Source organism: Mus pahari, chromosome 10, assembly GCF_900095145.1.
Source record: "Mus pahari chromosome 10, PAHARI_EIJ_v1.1, whole genome shotgun sequence".
NCBI classification, from domain to species: Eukaryota; Metazoa; Chordata; class Mammalia; order Rodentia; family Muridae; genus Mus; species Mus pahari.
This window is the reverse complement of record NC_034599.1, coordinates 19987880-20004442: the sequence shown is the minus strand read 5'-3', so window position 1 is coordinate 20004442 and position 16563 is coordinate 19987880. Positions and strand designations below refer to the sequence as shown.

The 16563-nt window shown below is 39.5% G+C and overlaps 1 protein-coding gene across 1 annotated transcript in view; it reads left to right on the top strand.

Annotated features, from left to right (window-relative positions):
* The window catches only part of Tbx20 (T-box transcription factor 20), a 49830-nt gene that overhangs the window by 23023 nt on the left and 10244 nt on the right, over positions 1-16563 (top strand). The window contains exon 6 of the mRNA XM_021207288.2: positions 1227-1303. Coding sequence (XP_021062947.1) covers positions 1227-1303 — 77 coding nt within the window. The remainder of the gene's footprint in view (positions 1-1226; positions 1304-16563) is intronic.

Here is a 16563-nt window from a genome sequence, read left to right as displayed (position 1 = left end):
TGGAACTCACTTTGTAGACCAGGCTGGCCTCGAATTCAGAAATCCGCCTGCCTCTGCCTCCTGAGTGCTGGGATTAAAGGCGTGCGCCACCATGCCTGGCCAGCCTGATTTTCTTAAAAGTAGTATTTCATACTTTGTTTTAATTGTTGTTTCCTTAGTATGTGAAAAAGGAGGGTATCCCACACTCCGTAACTCTTTTCTTGCTCAGAATATTTTGTGTGTGTCTCCCTCCAAAGGTGAACTTGTATTCCAACTTTGATCTTACAAGCTAAACCTGTCTGGCTAAGGCTTCCATGTCAGTGATTCAGCTAGGAACAGGCTGTACTTGGGGCCAAGCACTCTGTACACTACTGTGACTGTGTATCAAATGAGGGCACAGGCTTGCTCGTCTGAGAGGTTCCTTTAAGTGTTAACAGGAATTTTTCTAGCCTCACTCTTTTCATCAATGCTTCCTTTGGTTTCTGCTTCACAGCCTGATGTGTGTACAGCAGAGGTGCGATACAAAGTCTCTAACGGGTCCTTGTGTGTCAACAGTCATACTGTAAGGTTCACAAATCCCCTTATGAAGATGCTTTTCACTGGAGACAGATTCTTAATAGAAAGCAAATGCTTCTACAGAAGCATAGCCATTAAGTAACACTGAACAGAAGGCTGGCAAAATAACTGCTTGATTCTAATTTAGTGAAATACAGAGGATAATGGTACTAAGTTTATACTTTGAAGGTGTCATTTCCTGTATTTATGTAAAAGATGTCAGTATTAGCACAGTATTGGACATGAGTTATTATAGGCCATTTAGTATTCTTATCTGTCATAGCATATAGTAACATGTTCATAAATTTAACTATGAGATGCTTCCAAGTTAGAATGGGACAACATCTTTGCTTTTATTCTCTACTCCCTGACAACAGACATATTCTATACAGTTTCTTATCTAGGTAGTTTTTCCTTCTCCAATTGAGTCCTAGCCTTCCCCTCGCATTTAAAGTAATTTCACTATCTAGTTTCTTATCTACCCTTGCCTGGAAGGCCACCAAACCTTGGCTGTCTCAGTCATGGCCCTGTGAATATCCCTGTGAGTTTGTCCCTCACTCAGATAGCTTCTCGTGGTATGTGTAGACACCACAGTATTATTGGTGGCTTTGGGAAATTAACAGGCCATTTCTGATTTTTGTTTCTTTGACCTTGGAAATGAGATCGTTTTGTGCCCATTCTTTTCTTTCTAGATAACCAAGCTGAAAATAGACAGCAATCCATTTGCCAAAGGATTCCGGGACTCCTCCAGGCTTACTGACATTGAGAGGTAATGAGAATTTTCTGTTTGCTTTTTTTGTCCAGAGAAGATAAAGAGTGGGTTGTAAGAACACCTTTCCTTTAATGCCAACGAATTTCAATCTTACAGTATGTGATCTCTGCACCTTTTGTTCCAATCACAAACTATTGTTGTACAACTTATAAGTTGTACTTCCAGACTCCTCAAATGCTTGATTTCGAAGCAAAGAGGTTTATTTGGGTTTTGCCATGATAAAAGACTGGGTCCTAGTTATAACTGGTTATCATGTCTTACTGATTGTCACTTTTCCAGGGAAGTGGACACTTTATAGCCATTTGCCTTCAGAAGGGATATATTTGATAACCAAAAATATAGAGGTTTTGGGATTTTGAAATAAGGAGCTGTAATTTAATTCAGGGCCACACAATTTTATCTGTAAAATAAACTGACATTTTTAATAGGAGAGATGTTGAATCTGAGGACCTGTAAGAAGAAACAGTTATGCATGTGAAATTTACCCCCTTCACGATGACATTTGCTCATTGTTGCTTGAGATCATTGAGTGATTGAAACCCTTAGTTATTAGCTCAATATGAATACTGAAATGTATTTTCAAGGAGATTTTGGCCCAATTGCTATTTGTACTGTTTATATATGCTCATAGTAAATTTCCATCTTTCATCTTCATACTAGGACTGATATATTAGCAATGGGTGGAACACCCCATAGGCACCAGACACCTTACTTATTGTACCTTCATACCTTCGTGTGACTCTCCTGTCAACTGCCACACATTTCTGCTATTCTCTTTATTGTCTACCACGTGAGCTATCAGACCATGGCACTTCTGTCCATCTTGCCTTGGCAACTCAAATGAAAGGTTGATTATGTTTTAGCAACTTCTGTCTGATTCTTCTTAAACCTGCCTAAGGGACAGCATGAGTGGTAGTATAATCCAAGGGAAAAGATATGGAAGCTGTGTAGGCAGCCACAGAGTTGTTGTTGTTGTTGTTTTTTTTTTTTTTTTTTTTTTTTTTTTTTTTTTTTTTTTTTTTAAGACCAATTTCTGGAGAGTCTGGCAAGGGGTCAGAAGTGGTAAAATCAGGGAAGTACCTTAGGCTGGTGGGTGGACATCTATTGCCAAAGTATCAGAAAGAAGGCTTGTTGGAAAATTGTGGACAGTGACATTTATAGAGGCACACTGTAAATCTAAAGTGCAAAAATGTTTCTGAGTCTCTCATCTTAGATGAGCCTTGTATCTAACCCTTTAGACCCCGTCTGAGCAACTTTGAATGGTCTTTGTGAACTGATTTTAGAATAAAAATAGCCCTGTGGTTGCACACACGCTCATGAGATATGAGTACCCAGCCTGGCTGCCCTTTAGAACAGCAGATTTGATAATGCATGTGGCCACATTTTCCATTTATCGAATAAGCCTCCTGATGTGGGAGCACTCACTTGTATGTGAAGCTAAGTGGCTCGAGATGGTCCTAAGGCCAAGAGAGCACTCTGACGTGACTAGCTGAAAGTTTGCAAGATGACCTAAGTGGTGTGAAACTGGCCAAGGTTTTGGATTTCATTTCCAGGTATTTAAGTCTGAATTTTTCCTAAATAGCCTTTGGGGATGGGACAAATCAGATCAATTGATCTTTAGAGACCTAAAGAAATTAAATTAGTCTGGAGTCAGTTACTGCACTAAACCACGTAGTAATTGAATTGTTCCTTGTAACTGATTGAAAACAGCCCTATCTGTAACAATCCTGGGAGCTTTTCTTCAGAAGAGATCTGAGAGGAAAACACATTTTTTTTTTTTTTTTATGACATGATGACAGATACTGCATTTTTCTAACCTAACTGAATATGATGTAATAAATATGTGACCTTAATGATTTCAAGTTTCCTGCTCTAGATTTATAACTTACTGTCCGGGACAACCAAACCAAAATGCCTTCAGGATGGGACCTGTGTCCTTAGACCTGAGCGTGGCCCTTTGCATGACTGTCAGCGCCGGGTGCTTTGTGAAGGATCACGGTTGTTCTGGATCTAGGTTTAGCAGGCTCTACTTAGATGGATGCGTCCTATCTGCCTTTCCTACTCAGCCTTTTTGTGCAGGGTCAGAGTTCTCCTGATTTGTAAAAGAAAACTCACGTCCTTATCGCGTCTGGTGGCCAGCTAAGAAGTGCACTGGAAAGCCTTAAGCCTTGACTTAGTAGAAATGAATTTCTATCGTTTTAGACCAGGGAAAGAAGTGTTGCTGGCTCTGCATAGTAAGTAGCCTTGGACAGCTTCCTGTGGGTTGCTGTTCTCCACTCCTTCCTGCCTTTAGGGTGGCTTCACTGCTCCTGAAGAAGGAAGGATAACTGGAAAAAGGTTTAAGGTATTTTCTTCAAAATTAACTGCTTTTAGTTCCCTACCCCTTCCCCACTTGACAAAAAAAAAAAAAAAAAAAGCCCTGCTCAACTGTAGGGAAAAAAAAAAAGAAACCCCACAAAAACGTCGGTAAGGAAGGAAATAACACAAAAGGATCAGCCGACTTCAGCACCTGCGCATTCGCCTGGGCACGTTCCTATGTGGCCATCAGTCACATGATACTGTTTTTAACCATTTTCCCTACAGATATGTTTACTATTAGATGATCATCACATTTTTCACTTTATACAACAATTTTAGTTATCTAAGGTCCTTCTTCTTCCCTCATTATGAACAACATCCAGAAGGAAATACATTTCTTTACATGTAGTCTTAGTTACGATCATAGGATAAATAACCACACATAAAAATGCTGGGTGAAAACATGTGCATTTATTTATTTTTCTGCTATAGTGCTATTTTATATGTTAAAAATTTAAGGAAAGGACCGGGCGTGGTGGCAAACACCACCTTTCATCTCAGCACTTGGGAGGCAGAGGCAGGCGGATTTCTGAGTTTGAGGCCAGCCTGGTCTACAAAGTGAGTTCCAGGACAGATAGGGCTATACAGAGAAACCCTATCTCAAAAAAAAAAATATTAAGGAAAGAACTGAAGTGTTTAATAATAAAAAGTTATTTAATAAACTTCATAGTTGTATGATTTAGAAAATAGTGTTCAAAATACCATTTTAGCCATTTTTAAAGCATGCTATTCTGTGACATTAAGTAATTGATAATGTCATACAACCATCCTGTTTATCATTTTACCGAGTGTTCTCATTATCACAAAAAGATAGTATGCTCGATCCCACCCTCCTTGATTCTCCTCCCAGCCCAAGCTCTTGGTAGCCTCCATTTAATTTTCTGTTTGAATCTGCCTAGTTAAGTACCTCTTATAAGTGGATAGGGACATATTTTCAAGTATATTTAACACACAGCCAACCTTTTTCAAGAAAGATCATCTGAGCATTAAAAATGGAAGGGAGAAATGGACTGTCCATCTCTTTGCACCTGTCAAATAGGGTGATCACCACTTCGTTTTTTGCTAATATAATAGGATAAATACAAATTTTCTTTTAATTGGTGGCTTATCTATTTTCTAAGCTTTTGTTTTGCTTTATCTGTCTCTTACTGATCTATGAAAATCATTTATGTCTCATGAATACCACCACAAAAGCCTTTAAGGGAGGAAGGGTTTATTTTAGCTCACCAAAGTACAGTCTATTCTGAAAGGAAGATCAAGACAGCTGAAGCTTGAGGCAGCTGGTCACATCACATCCAGGAAGCAGAGAGAGATGAATGCTTGCTCCTGCTCAGTTCCCTTCTCTGTCCAACGTGCTGTCCAGGGACTGGCACCACCCACAGGACTTGGATCTCACTCAGTTGTTACAGTCAACTTGTTCCCTACATGTGTGTCCATGGGCAAGTGTCCCAGGTGATTCTTGATTCTTCAAGTTCACAGTTAACACGAATCATCATATTTCCTTCTAGTTTACTATTTAAAAATTTGACTCATTAAAGGATTTGTTTTATTAGGATATAAAATGGACATATCACTTAATATTTTTCTATGTCATATATTACTGATACAGTAGTTGTTCACTTAATTATGAGTCTCCCTTGATTGTATACCAATTTTCTTTGGAACAGGGTTTCTCTGTGTATATCCCTGGCAGTCCAAGCTGGCCTGAATGTTAATGATATCATTCATTAAGGCTAGAATACAATAAAGAATTTGTGTTTGCTTTCTAAGTGACAGGACACCAGGTTGCCTCTCCTCTGCACATGGTACTCTACTCACCAAAGGCCAGTGAACTTTACCGTGTCTTTCAGTGCATCCATCCTTCTCTCTCTTGCCCATTTGCTTTAGACACTCTGGTCTGCTTGCCTTTCTTCTAGCATGCATAGGTTAAATGGGAACATTTAGGCCTCCATCCTTCCCTTCTACCAGCACTGGACTTGCTGCTCTCATGTCTGAATGATATAAGCCTTTGCATTGTATTTTGATGTCTGAACTTAGTGTTAACATCCAAGTATTATTGCTGGTAAGTTGTATTGTTGGTGATATGTGTTTAAAATGTCATTCAGTATATCTGGAAAGTGCATGAGGGCCTTTGCTTTCTCTAATACAAAATTAAACCTTTCTAGTCTGTTGACAGCTGTTTGTACTGGGCTTCTCTGAGCTGAGGCTGCATCTTTTGACAGCTGCTACTCAGTCTGAGTCCTGTTTAGGGCAGATGTTTGTTTTGTTCCCAGTACTGTAACAGGATCATTCAGTATGTGCTGAGCAGGGAGTTACATAGTTGACATTTCTCTAAGTCTTCCAAACAACCACTTTCTAAGACATTCATGTCTATTTTGTAGATATGACAAACACCTGAGATTGCCACAGCTGAGCGTCAAGAGTTCAGTGTGTCAAAAACCAAAGTTGTCCGAGTTGCCAGCAATGTATGTCTTTCCAGGGCCTACCAACAAGTATTCACAAGCGCATCCATCCATCACATCCTTAGGTTTTTCATTCCCCAGACAGTCTTGAGTTAACTTATGGGGCAAACACAAATTATTTATTCTATTCTAGCCTGGATGAATGATATCACTAACATTCAGGCCACACATTCCACTTCATACGATAGTGTTAGAGTGAGAGAATAGATAAGGAATGGTTAATGTGGCCTGAAGACTCAATGGAGCCTTGCTGAAAGTAAAGAAAGGCAGGGTTGAAAGAGTTGTATCATGGTTGATGGTCATGTAAGAATTGTTAAATCCAGCCAGGCTGTTCAGGGAAAGAGCTGCCAGGTAAGGAGCTGCCAGGTGAAATACTGTCAGATGAGGAACTGCCAGGTGAGGGACTGTCAGGTGAGGTATTGCCAGATGAGAGCTGATATATAAATAGAAAACGTGTGTGTGTGTGTGTGTGTGTGTGTGTGTGTGTGTGTGTGTGTGTGTGTTTTCAGGCACAGGTTTAGAGAACAGGCAGGTTCCAGTGGACAACACCTAGCAGGTACAGAGCACTGAGCTGAAGCTTGGGGATACACCCAGAGGGTTTTTTTTTTTTTTTTAAAGATTTATTTATGGTGACTGAGTATGTTTGTGTGTATGTGTGGTGCATGAACACCTGAGTGTACGCGCATGCAGGTGACTGCTAAGCCAGAAGAGGGTGTCAGATTCTCTGGAACTGGAGCTGCAGGTGACTGTGAGCCTCCTGATGTGGGTGATGGGAACTGAAACTGGGCTCAAGGCAAGCATAATATATGCTCTCAACTGCTGAGCTGTTTCCAGCCCTGACCTTAGAAGTTTATGCCTGCATGTTTCATGATACATATGCTAGGCCAATCTGATGTCTGATTGGTGCTGCCTTGCTGTGGTTATACACCTTATTTTCCATGTTTTAGTTGAGGTGCTTTGCTCTCCTGTGCATGGCAATCTCACAGACTTGGTTTCTTTGACATGGTCTGATTTGCCGCACGTCCCTGAGTAAATCCAGTAACACCATGGGTGGTGTTTCGTTGCTTCTGTAGCTGTTTATTCAGCCTATACTGCGTGTTTGTGCTAGACCAGTGGTGGCAATGGTGGTACAGAGACAGCAGCCTTAGCACTTGGGCTCAGAATGAATCAAGTTCCACAGTATAAACCAGAGTCCCGCATGGAAGGCAAAGCTTGAAACTGCTGTTGTTTACAGCATGTGCGCAGCCTTCTCTCCACAAACTGCCCTCTCTAATGGCCATTGATGTTTAGTAACGATTACCTTTAAATTCTAGAATAAAACAATTGTGAAATCAGTATTTCACGGTTTTGAATGGGAATGAAAATCCTCTCTTATCCTGGAAAAAGGGAAATAGTTTTCTTCGTAGTACCCTTCATCAACCAGCAATCTTTACTTACACGGTCTGCACAGATTTTGATCCCTATAGCTTTCTTTCCTTCCTTGTCTTTGTAAAACGTTAAGCACAGTCGTCACAGTCTTAGCCCTTCTCACGCCCTGTCGCTTCTGTTCTCTCTCCAGCAATTGGAGTTGGACTCTTTTCACTCTGAGTTGCTAGAGAACATATAAGAATTGGTTCTGGAAGGCCGTGTGTGTGTGTGGGGGGGGCGCGTGCGTGATCTTCTTCATGCATCTTCTTCATGATTTATGTTTCTGTAACAAAGTACCCAGGTGCACTTACATGAGTAGGGACTGATTTTTTTTTTTTAAGCTCACAGTTTCAGATGTTTCAGACCGTGGTTGTCAGGCTATGTCACTTTGGATCTGAGGTGAAGCAGAGTGCCATGGCTGTGGGACTATGTGGCAGAGGAGGCTCCTTTCATACCTCGTGGTTCTCATGAAGGCAAAGGACAGATATATCATTTAAAAGCACTCCCCCAGTGATCTGCTTCTTTCACTGAGGCCTTACCATAGTAACCCATCCAGCTAGAAACTCCTCAATGGACTATCCATTTATGAGAACAGGATCCTTGTGATCTTTTAAACTTCTAACAACAATAGTAGTTGAGGTCAAATAGTAATCACATCAGCCTTTGGGGCTGATAGGAGTTATAGGATGTCTGTTATGTATGAACTTGATACTTTTCTCTTCCCTGACCCCCTTTTGAGGCAGAATCTCCTCACAGCAGCCTTGAACCTCATATGTTTGCCCTAGGTTTCTGATGCTGGTGATACAGACATATGCCAGAGCTCCAGGCTTCACTCCCCTTTCATCTGAGTTAAACAACAAAAGTCTTGCTTTATTCTGAGGTCCAGATGGTGATGCTAGTGGATGTCTGTCTGCATCTCTGTTCTGTATTCATATTGGAAGTGAAGATGGCATTAGGGTCATTTTAGCACTTGTGGCTCCAGCTAGAAGATGTTAAGGATGTTGTGAGAAAGCGACAGTGTGGGGATGTGCATTTGAAAGACCTTGCGAATGTTTTAAAGATTAGTGTTATTTTTGCCTCCTTTCTAATCTTGTACCTCAGTTATTATAAATAACTGAAATATAGCTTTGTTTTGCTGTATATGGTTTGCTGTGTGACACATCTCCAATGTGTTTGTGTTGGAATGTCACATCTTTGGGAGGTTACAGAGTTGCTACATCATCGAGAGGGATTGACTAATGGTTTTTTTTTCCGTCTAGGGAATGAGGTCTTGTTCTGCAAAGTTTAGGTTACCTATTTCAAGAGTGAGTGGTTACAAAATAAACCCATCTTCCTTGACATATTTTCTTGCTTTCTTTACCACATTATGGCCTCTTTTTCTTCTGGATATACCCTTGCTGATAAAACATGATACGGTCACTTGATGTCATCTGCCAAATTAAGAAATAGCATGAAGCTCTCTCCAGATGGATCTGATCTTGGCCCTAGGAAAGAGAGCATGAATCTTGGATGTTTTGCTTCTTAAAACCATAAGACAGATGAACATCTTTTCTTTATGGAGAACCCAGTCTCATGTACTCTCTTATAGTGGAGAAATGTGAAGGAAGATGATATGACTTTTTCTGCCTTTCAGAGGACCAGGAGCTTGAGGGCCTTTGAAGAACTGATATGAAAGAAAGCTTGAAACAGGTGTTAAAACATTCCCATGCCATTAAACAATTAGAAAATTCCTTCTTTTCCTTTGTCCCTATTTCTCTCTAATGTGTGGGTAGAATTTTCAGGCAGGGACTCTCTGCACTTATTGTGTCTCTGTCTTTTACCCGTAGCTATGACACAGCGAGGGGAGGGTGGCATCAGTTCTGAAACCTTTCTTGTTCACTCTTCCATACACCAAGCTTCCTTCTGATGAGTTGCCAGTTGAGGACAATCCAGGACTCTCCCCACACTAAGTTCTAGTGCACTTCCCAGTTTGCTTCTTTGCAAGTGAGGCTGATTTGGAGGTGAGAAGACAGTCAGGGGTTCAGTATGGTTGTGTTCCCTTAGTTCATCTCTGCCTTCATCATCCTTGGCTGCGCTTGCTTGCTTACATCTGTGCTTTCTCCCTACTACCGTCTAGCTTTCAGAGAGGATTCTGCAACTCAGGGCTCCTGAAGAGGCCATACATGTTTTTAAGCTGACTAATTCAACCTAACAGTTGTTAGCTGAGTAGCCAACAGAATTATTTTTCTTATCTTCCTTAGCTCTTGAAAGAAAGCCAATGGGATAGATTTAGGTCAAAGGGAATATTGTTCATGTCATTTTTTTTTTTTTTTCAAAGGAGGGAACCAGTTGTGGGCGGGAGAAAACAAATATAACCTTAGCCTGGCAAATAACATTGTTGTGGTTTGTATCTTAAGTTTGCCAATTCCCTTAATCTTTCATTTGTATTTTGGTTGTATTTGCAATGATATTTTACAACACATATAGCAAAATGCTTGCAATGTCTTTAATTAAGTATGCCTAAAGGTTTATCAGGATTTATTTATAGGTTGATTTCTTTGAACTTTGCCTAAGAAATTTCTTCTATCATAGCCAGAATCTAAGGGAGTGTAACAACATATAGCTCACGTGCTCTTCAGTGGTTCCTTCACTCATTTAAGTTGTGAATGACAATACAGAACTAGAAATATATATTTCTAAGGAAAAAAACCCAATGGATTTAATCAAATACATAAAAATTAAGTCTAAAAGCTTTTTAAAAGATGAATTTAGAGTTATTTGTTTTTCCAGAATGGATTACAAAATATATTTCAGTTCTCAGATTAAAATTAATGGTTTATAATGTCTCAAATTGTATTATCCCAAAGTTTTCATTTATTAAATGCTTTGTGGAAGCTACAGATATTTATGTATTATAATTTATAATGAATCTGCATAAATCTTTAGTAAAATATTGTGACAAGAAGTTATTTACAAAGACTTAATGAGACATGAGAAAAAGGACAAATTAATGAACAAGTAAATTTAAATATTTTGTTTCTTATAAGTTAGATTCATTTTTTTCTCTGAACATATTGGTTTTTTTTGGGGGGGGGTAGTAGGTCTAAGAAAGTTAGACTCAAATTTTCCTTAATTTTCTTTCTGACTTATAAGCTATAGAAAAATAAATTTCATCAAGGCATGGAAAGAGGGAGCTAGAAATATCAGTTTTATCTAAAATAAGTTTTCTTACATTTAGTTTTTAAAACACAGTCTTGAAATCAAACATAGTTTTAAAATCTGTACATATTTACTGAGTATCCTTGAGTCGGGTATCAAGGCAGCTATGTATTAACTCACTCACATAATCTAATAATAATATCAACAGTGACATCACATTAAAGTCCTCATTTCAAAGGTATTGACATCGAATAGTGAAATAATGTGTCAAGCCTACGGGACAAGCTGGGGGAGAAGCTGGAGGACAAGCTGCTGAGCTGGGCTTCGGGTTAAGCACTGAGCAAGCACACTCCTGAAGGCTGCCCAGGGCAGTGGTTTACCATGTGGTTCCAGCCATTGACATCTGTACCACATGGGACTGCACCACATGCTCAGGCCACACCCCAGACAGATGAACCTGAAGCCCTTGGGCAGAGCTGGACAGTCTGTGTTTTCAGGATGTGTTCAGGTGACATGGAGCCATTTCACACTGAATCCTCCAGAACCAGGCTCTGTCCTCTCTGTTGTCTTCCAGGAGGCTGATGCGGGAGAGGGTCCTTAAGCTGGCAGGGGCAGACAAGGAGTGTGTTCAGAGGAATGGCAACACAAAGAAGAATGAGGACAGGGGGAAGGTTTGGGGATTTAAGCATTGAGAAATAAACATTTTACTACCAAGGATGATGGAAGCCATTTCCATTTCCAGCAGAGTGTGCTGGTTTTGCTTGCTTGAAACTCTGAAAACATCCTTGGAATGAATGTTTTGCAGGCTTATGAACACAACTGCGGGGAGAATTGAATCCTTGACTCCACTCCATCTCTCTGTCTTGACATCTTTGTCTGCTTGTGTCTCTAACACTTGTTCCCAGACTTGACAGTTACAGAGCAGTCAGAAGTCCACCAAAGGCCAGCTAAAGCAAAGAGGCCATCATCCTCTTGCTTAGATGAGTTTAGCATTAGATGCTAGAAACACTGCTGGTCCACAGTGGTACGCAGGTAAATCCAAGGCAAGTCGAGTGGAAACTACTGTCTCTCACACTATGATACGGTAGAACCGAGCATTACAAAACAAGTGCATCATATGTGAATCACTCATCCACTACCTGAGCTCCTCATTCTTCATCGGACCATGTCTTAGAAACCCTTCTGATAGTTTCTCAGGCTAAGCACAGAGTCTTCGCTCCTTTCTTTCTGCTGCAATCAGAGATTCTCTATAAAGTAAACATCACGGGCTGTCTACTCTTTGTAGCATCCCTGAGGAGATGGGTCTGATATGCGCCACTGTGTTCAATCACTTAAAAGGCAGTAATACAATTAGGCCATCCTTTATATAAGAACTGCAACTGCTTTCAGCTCACTTCCAGGCCTGACACAAGTAAATCACTTTGATAAAATCCCGCTTCCCCCAACTCCCAGGGACTAGCATAAGTAATGATCCCACCGATCTTAGCAAGGACAAAATGAATATAATGTACTTTTTATAGAAAAGCAAAATGTCTCACAAGACAGTGATTCATCGTGTCATTTGGGAAATGAGTTTTCTTTTGTTGCATGTGGAAGACGTTTACATGATGTTCTATAGAGGCACTTTTGGAGAGGCAAGCACTACACACCTCTTTGGAATTTAAATGCTCACATATATAGTATCTTACATGAAAGTTGTGGTAAAAGGAATATTCTTTAGAAATATACTGCTATGTCCCCTTATAATTATCCTAAAAGGAGGTTGTTTCCCTGCTATTTAAGCAAGTTCTCTTCCTTATGTACAAATAATGACCCATGACCCATTTCTTTAAAATTTGTATTTTAAATATTAACACCATGACTCATGGCTCAGACTTAAGTGATATCAACTTTGGTATATTTTATATTGTCATTATATTTGGTTATTCAGTTAATGACTTTCTTTTTCTTCTTCTTTTTTTAAAGTTAGATATTTTCTTTATTTACATTTCAAATGTTATCCCCTTTACTATTTTCCCCACCAAAAATCCCCTATCCCTTCCCCCCTCACCCTGCTCACCAACTCACCCACTCCCTCTTCCTGGCCCTGACATTGACTTTCTTCTTAGTGACCTAAGTTACCCTATGAAGAATCCCCCTCTGATTTTTACAGTGGATTGAGTCCTTGAGTAAGTGCTAGTAGTATTTTTAGGCTGCTAGCTTCAACAGTACCAGAGTGTGGTCTGTCATGACTAAAACCACTCTTTATGTTTACTCTTTCTGATTAACATGTACTAGTTATCTGTATTAAGCTGGCTTCAGTGTTAATGTCAAAACACAGACATTACGCACACATACACACATGCACGCACAGACACACACGTGCACACACACATGTACACACACATTAAAACTAGTTCTCTGTTATTTTCCATCCTATGTTTCCTTTCCCTAGCTCTAATCATCACTGCTCTTCTGTCAGACTCCTTGCTTTGTTTCTGCCACACATGAAAGAGCTCACAGAGCCTATGTTTCTACAGCCAGAGATGTCACTTAACATCATGTCCTCTAGCTCTATTCATTTTGCTGAAAAAGACAGGATGTCATTTCCCCTTATGACTGCATACTATACCATCATAAATGTATACCACATTTCTCTTTCTCTCCCCTCCCTCCTCTTCCTCCTTTCATCCTCCTTCAAAATGCAGATATTTTAAATATTTCATTTATTGTTCATAATAACAATTTCACATGAATGTGCATATATGTTTATTTACTTGAACATATGAATCTGTGAAGCAAAAATTTCGGACCCCAATTTACAAAAAAATATAGGTTAAGGAAGTAACAAATCAAGTACTAAAAGTATTGTAGGTAGTCCACAACGTCATGAATTCATTTATCCAGTTAACAAATGGCATTAAAGTTCATGGCATTTCTAATATAACATGCAGCCTCCTATGTCTTTTGTGTTGATATAAATGCTGATATAATTATTATTTTTATTAACTCAATATAGTAAGTTCCCAAAATGCTAATGTTGGATATCAATTCTGTTTTGCCATTTGTAAGCTCTGAGAGTCACATGGTATTTTTATAATTTAAAATTATTTTAAAATGAGTAACACATCAAAAATTCAAAACTTAGAGAAGAGTACTTGGTGAAAAGTTTCTACCACATATCTCCCCTCCTTTCCTAATCTCGCTTTCCAGCTCTAGTTACCAGCTACTAAAGCCTGTGCCACATCACTAGATGCTGTGATTGAGTTGATCTAAGAATCCTGCTGATCTTTGGGATGCTTAGAAGGGCCTCATGAGGAACACTAATCCAGATAAATGCATCATAACAAGGCTCAGAAACAAAGAAAACATAGAAAACCTTACATGACACTGGGCCTGAGGCAATAAATGGCAGTGAAATCCTTGAGGACAAAGCAAATGAGTCAAGTGACATCGCACATCACTACTTTCAAGAGTGTTTAGACTGGTGGCCCTCAACCTTCCTAATGCTGTGACCCTTTAACACAGTTCCTCATGTTGTCGAGACCCCAACCAAAAATATTTTCGATGCTACTTCCTAACTGCAATTTTGTAGTTGTTATGAGTTATAATGTAAATATGTGTTTTCCAGTGTTCTTAGATGACACCTGGGAAAAGGTTGTTTAATCCCATCGTGAAGCACAGATTGAGAACCACTGGTTTAGATCTTGATGTGGGGATGGAAGAAGAAAAGGGAGCTTGAATGGTTTGAGAAGCGAGAGATGAAGAGTCCTGTGATAGAATTCAGAGGATAACTGAGGGAGAGAAAGTGACGATGGCTTAAGGGAAGGAAACCCAGAGATCTATAGTCTTTTCTGGGTGTTCTGAAAGTTGCTAAACATAATTATGTGAAGGAATTTCCAGAAGATGGAAGCAGAAAGTGTCTGAAGGGACTGCAGGATATTGACAGTGGGATTCACATGGGCATGAGTTCTGTCTGAAAGGACATTGGCAATACTTCAGAAAATTTGTTTCATGAATGAAGGGAAAAAATAGTCCTTGGTTAGGTAGAATCCTATCTAAGATATCTTGGAAGAAAAACTACGAACTATTTCCAGCTAAAGTAACCAATCCCACAGCAAAGTTTCAGACTATGTACCAGAATATGAGGATATGCAGTGCCTGACAAGGGTCTGTTCACAATGCCCGTTGTCTAAGTTGAGTCTAAATGCCTGCATGGAAAGAAAGGGACCAGGCATGCAAATACATGAAAGAATATGATCGTTCGTGAGGGCAAACTAACTGAAAATAATGTAACTTATGTAATGTAGATATTATAATCAATGTAATCATGTAGTTGCCATGGCTACATTTCATATATGCAGAAAGTTAGACATAGAAGTGATAAAGAAAAGATCCCTATCAAATTCTGAAAGTGAAAACTACTACTGTTTAGAAGGTGAACTATGAGGTGGGTGGGATTAGGGACAGATATGTACTGCAGATGAAAAGATTTGTGAAATTGAAGACAGAGTAACAGGGACTGCCCAAAGTGAAAGAGAGCAAAGAGACTACTTAGAAAGCAAACTGAGCTCAAAGAGGAACCATATGTGTGTAACTGGAGACCCCGGAAGGTCACGGGAGGATGGGAAAAGAAATACCTTATTTTCAAATTTAAAAACAATTAAACACACAATCCAAAAGGTCCAACAAGGTTGAATTCAAGAAGCAAAAAGAAATGGTGAAAATGATGTCATAATCAAATGGCTGAGATCAATGGCAAAAGGAAATATTGAAGGCACTAAGAGATTAAAGACATTACATCAGAGGGGCAACACTGAGGACAATGACAGACTTCTTGTGAGTAAGACAGTATTTGAAGAACTGAGGGGAAAATCTGTTGGCTAGAATTATAGCAGCCACCAAAATTACTTGTTAAAATAAAAAAAAAAGTTGTTTTCCAGACACAAGAAAGCTAAGGACCTCACCACCATCAAATTGCTCTGGTGATGATGGGTAAAGGAAGTCTTCAGGTTAAATGACTGTGCTGAGTCCGATTCTGGAATTTCATAAGGAAAGGAAGGTTGACAGAAATGCAGAGAACATGGACAGATATAAGTTTACATAGTGGGGCTGGAGATATGGCTCAGCAGGTAAGAGCACTGGCTGCTCTTCCAAAGGACCTGGTTCAATTCCTAGCACCCACATGGTAGTTCCCAACTATCTGTAACTCCAGTTAAAGTGGATCTGGTACTCTCATGAAGATGTACATTCAGGCAACACACTAGTTCACATAAAATAAAAATAAATAAATCATTAGAAAACGTTACTTAGAAAACAATCATTTAAAAATTTACATATCATGTAAATCATTAAAAAACAGCAGCATAGAAGTGAATTTATAAAACATATAATGTTTTAAAAGAGAAGCACAAAGCTAGGAAGGGTAAATTAAACATACAAGTAAAAGTTTCTTAAGTGCCAAGGATTGATAAGATTCTTCTGTGATCCTTGGAAGGTATACTATCACCTCAAGGTAGATCGTGACAAATTAAGTATTTACTGTTAATATGGAGACATTAACTGTTAAACTAGAAAAGGAGATAAAGAGGAACCATGAAGATGCAACCTTAATGGAAAGAGGGAAAGAGCAAAGAACAGCTGAGGACAAACAAAGCAAGTGAAAGACCAGCAGACAAAACAAAACAAAACAAAATAAAATAAAACAAAAAACCACCACCACCATCACCACCACCAACAAAAAGAAATGGAATGAAACGGAACCAAACCAAGTCAAAGCAAGCCAAACCCAACCCAACCCAGCCAAACCAACCCAACCCAGCCAAACCAACCCAACCCAGTCAAACCAACCCAACCCAACCCAACCAACCCAACCCAACCAAACCAAACCAACCAGCCCAACCCAACCAACCA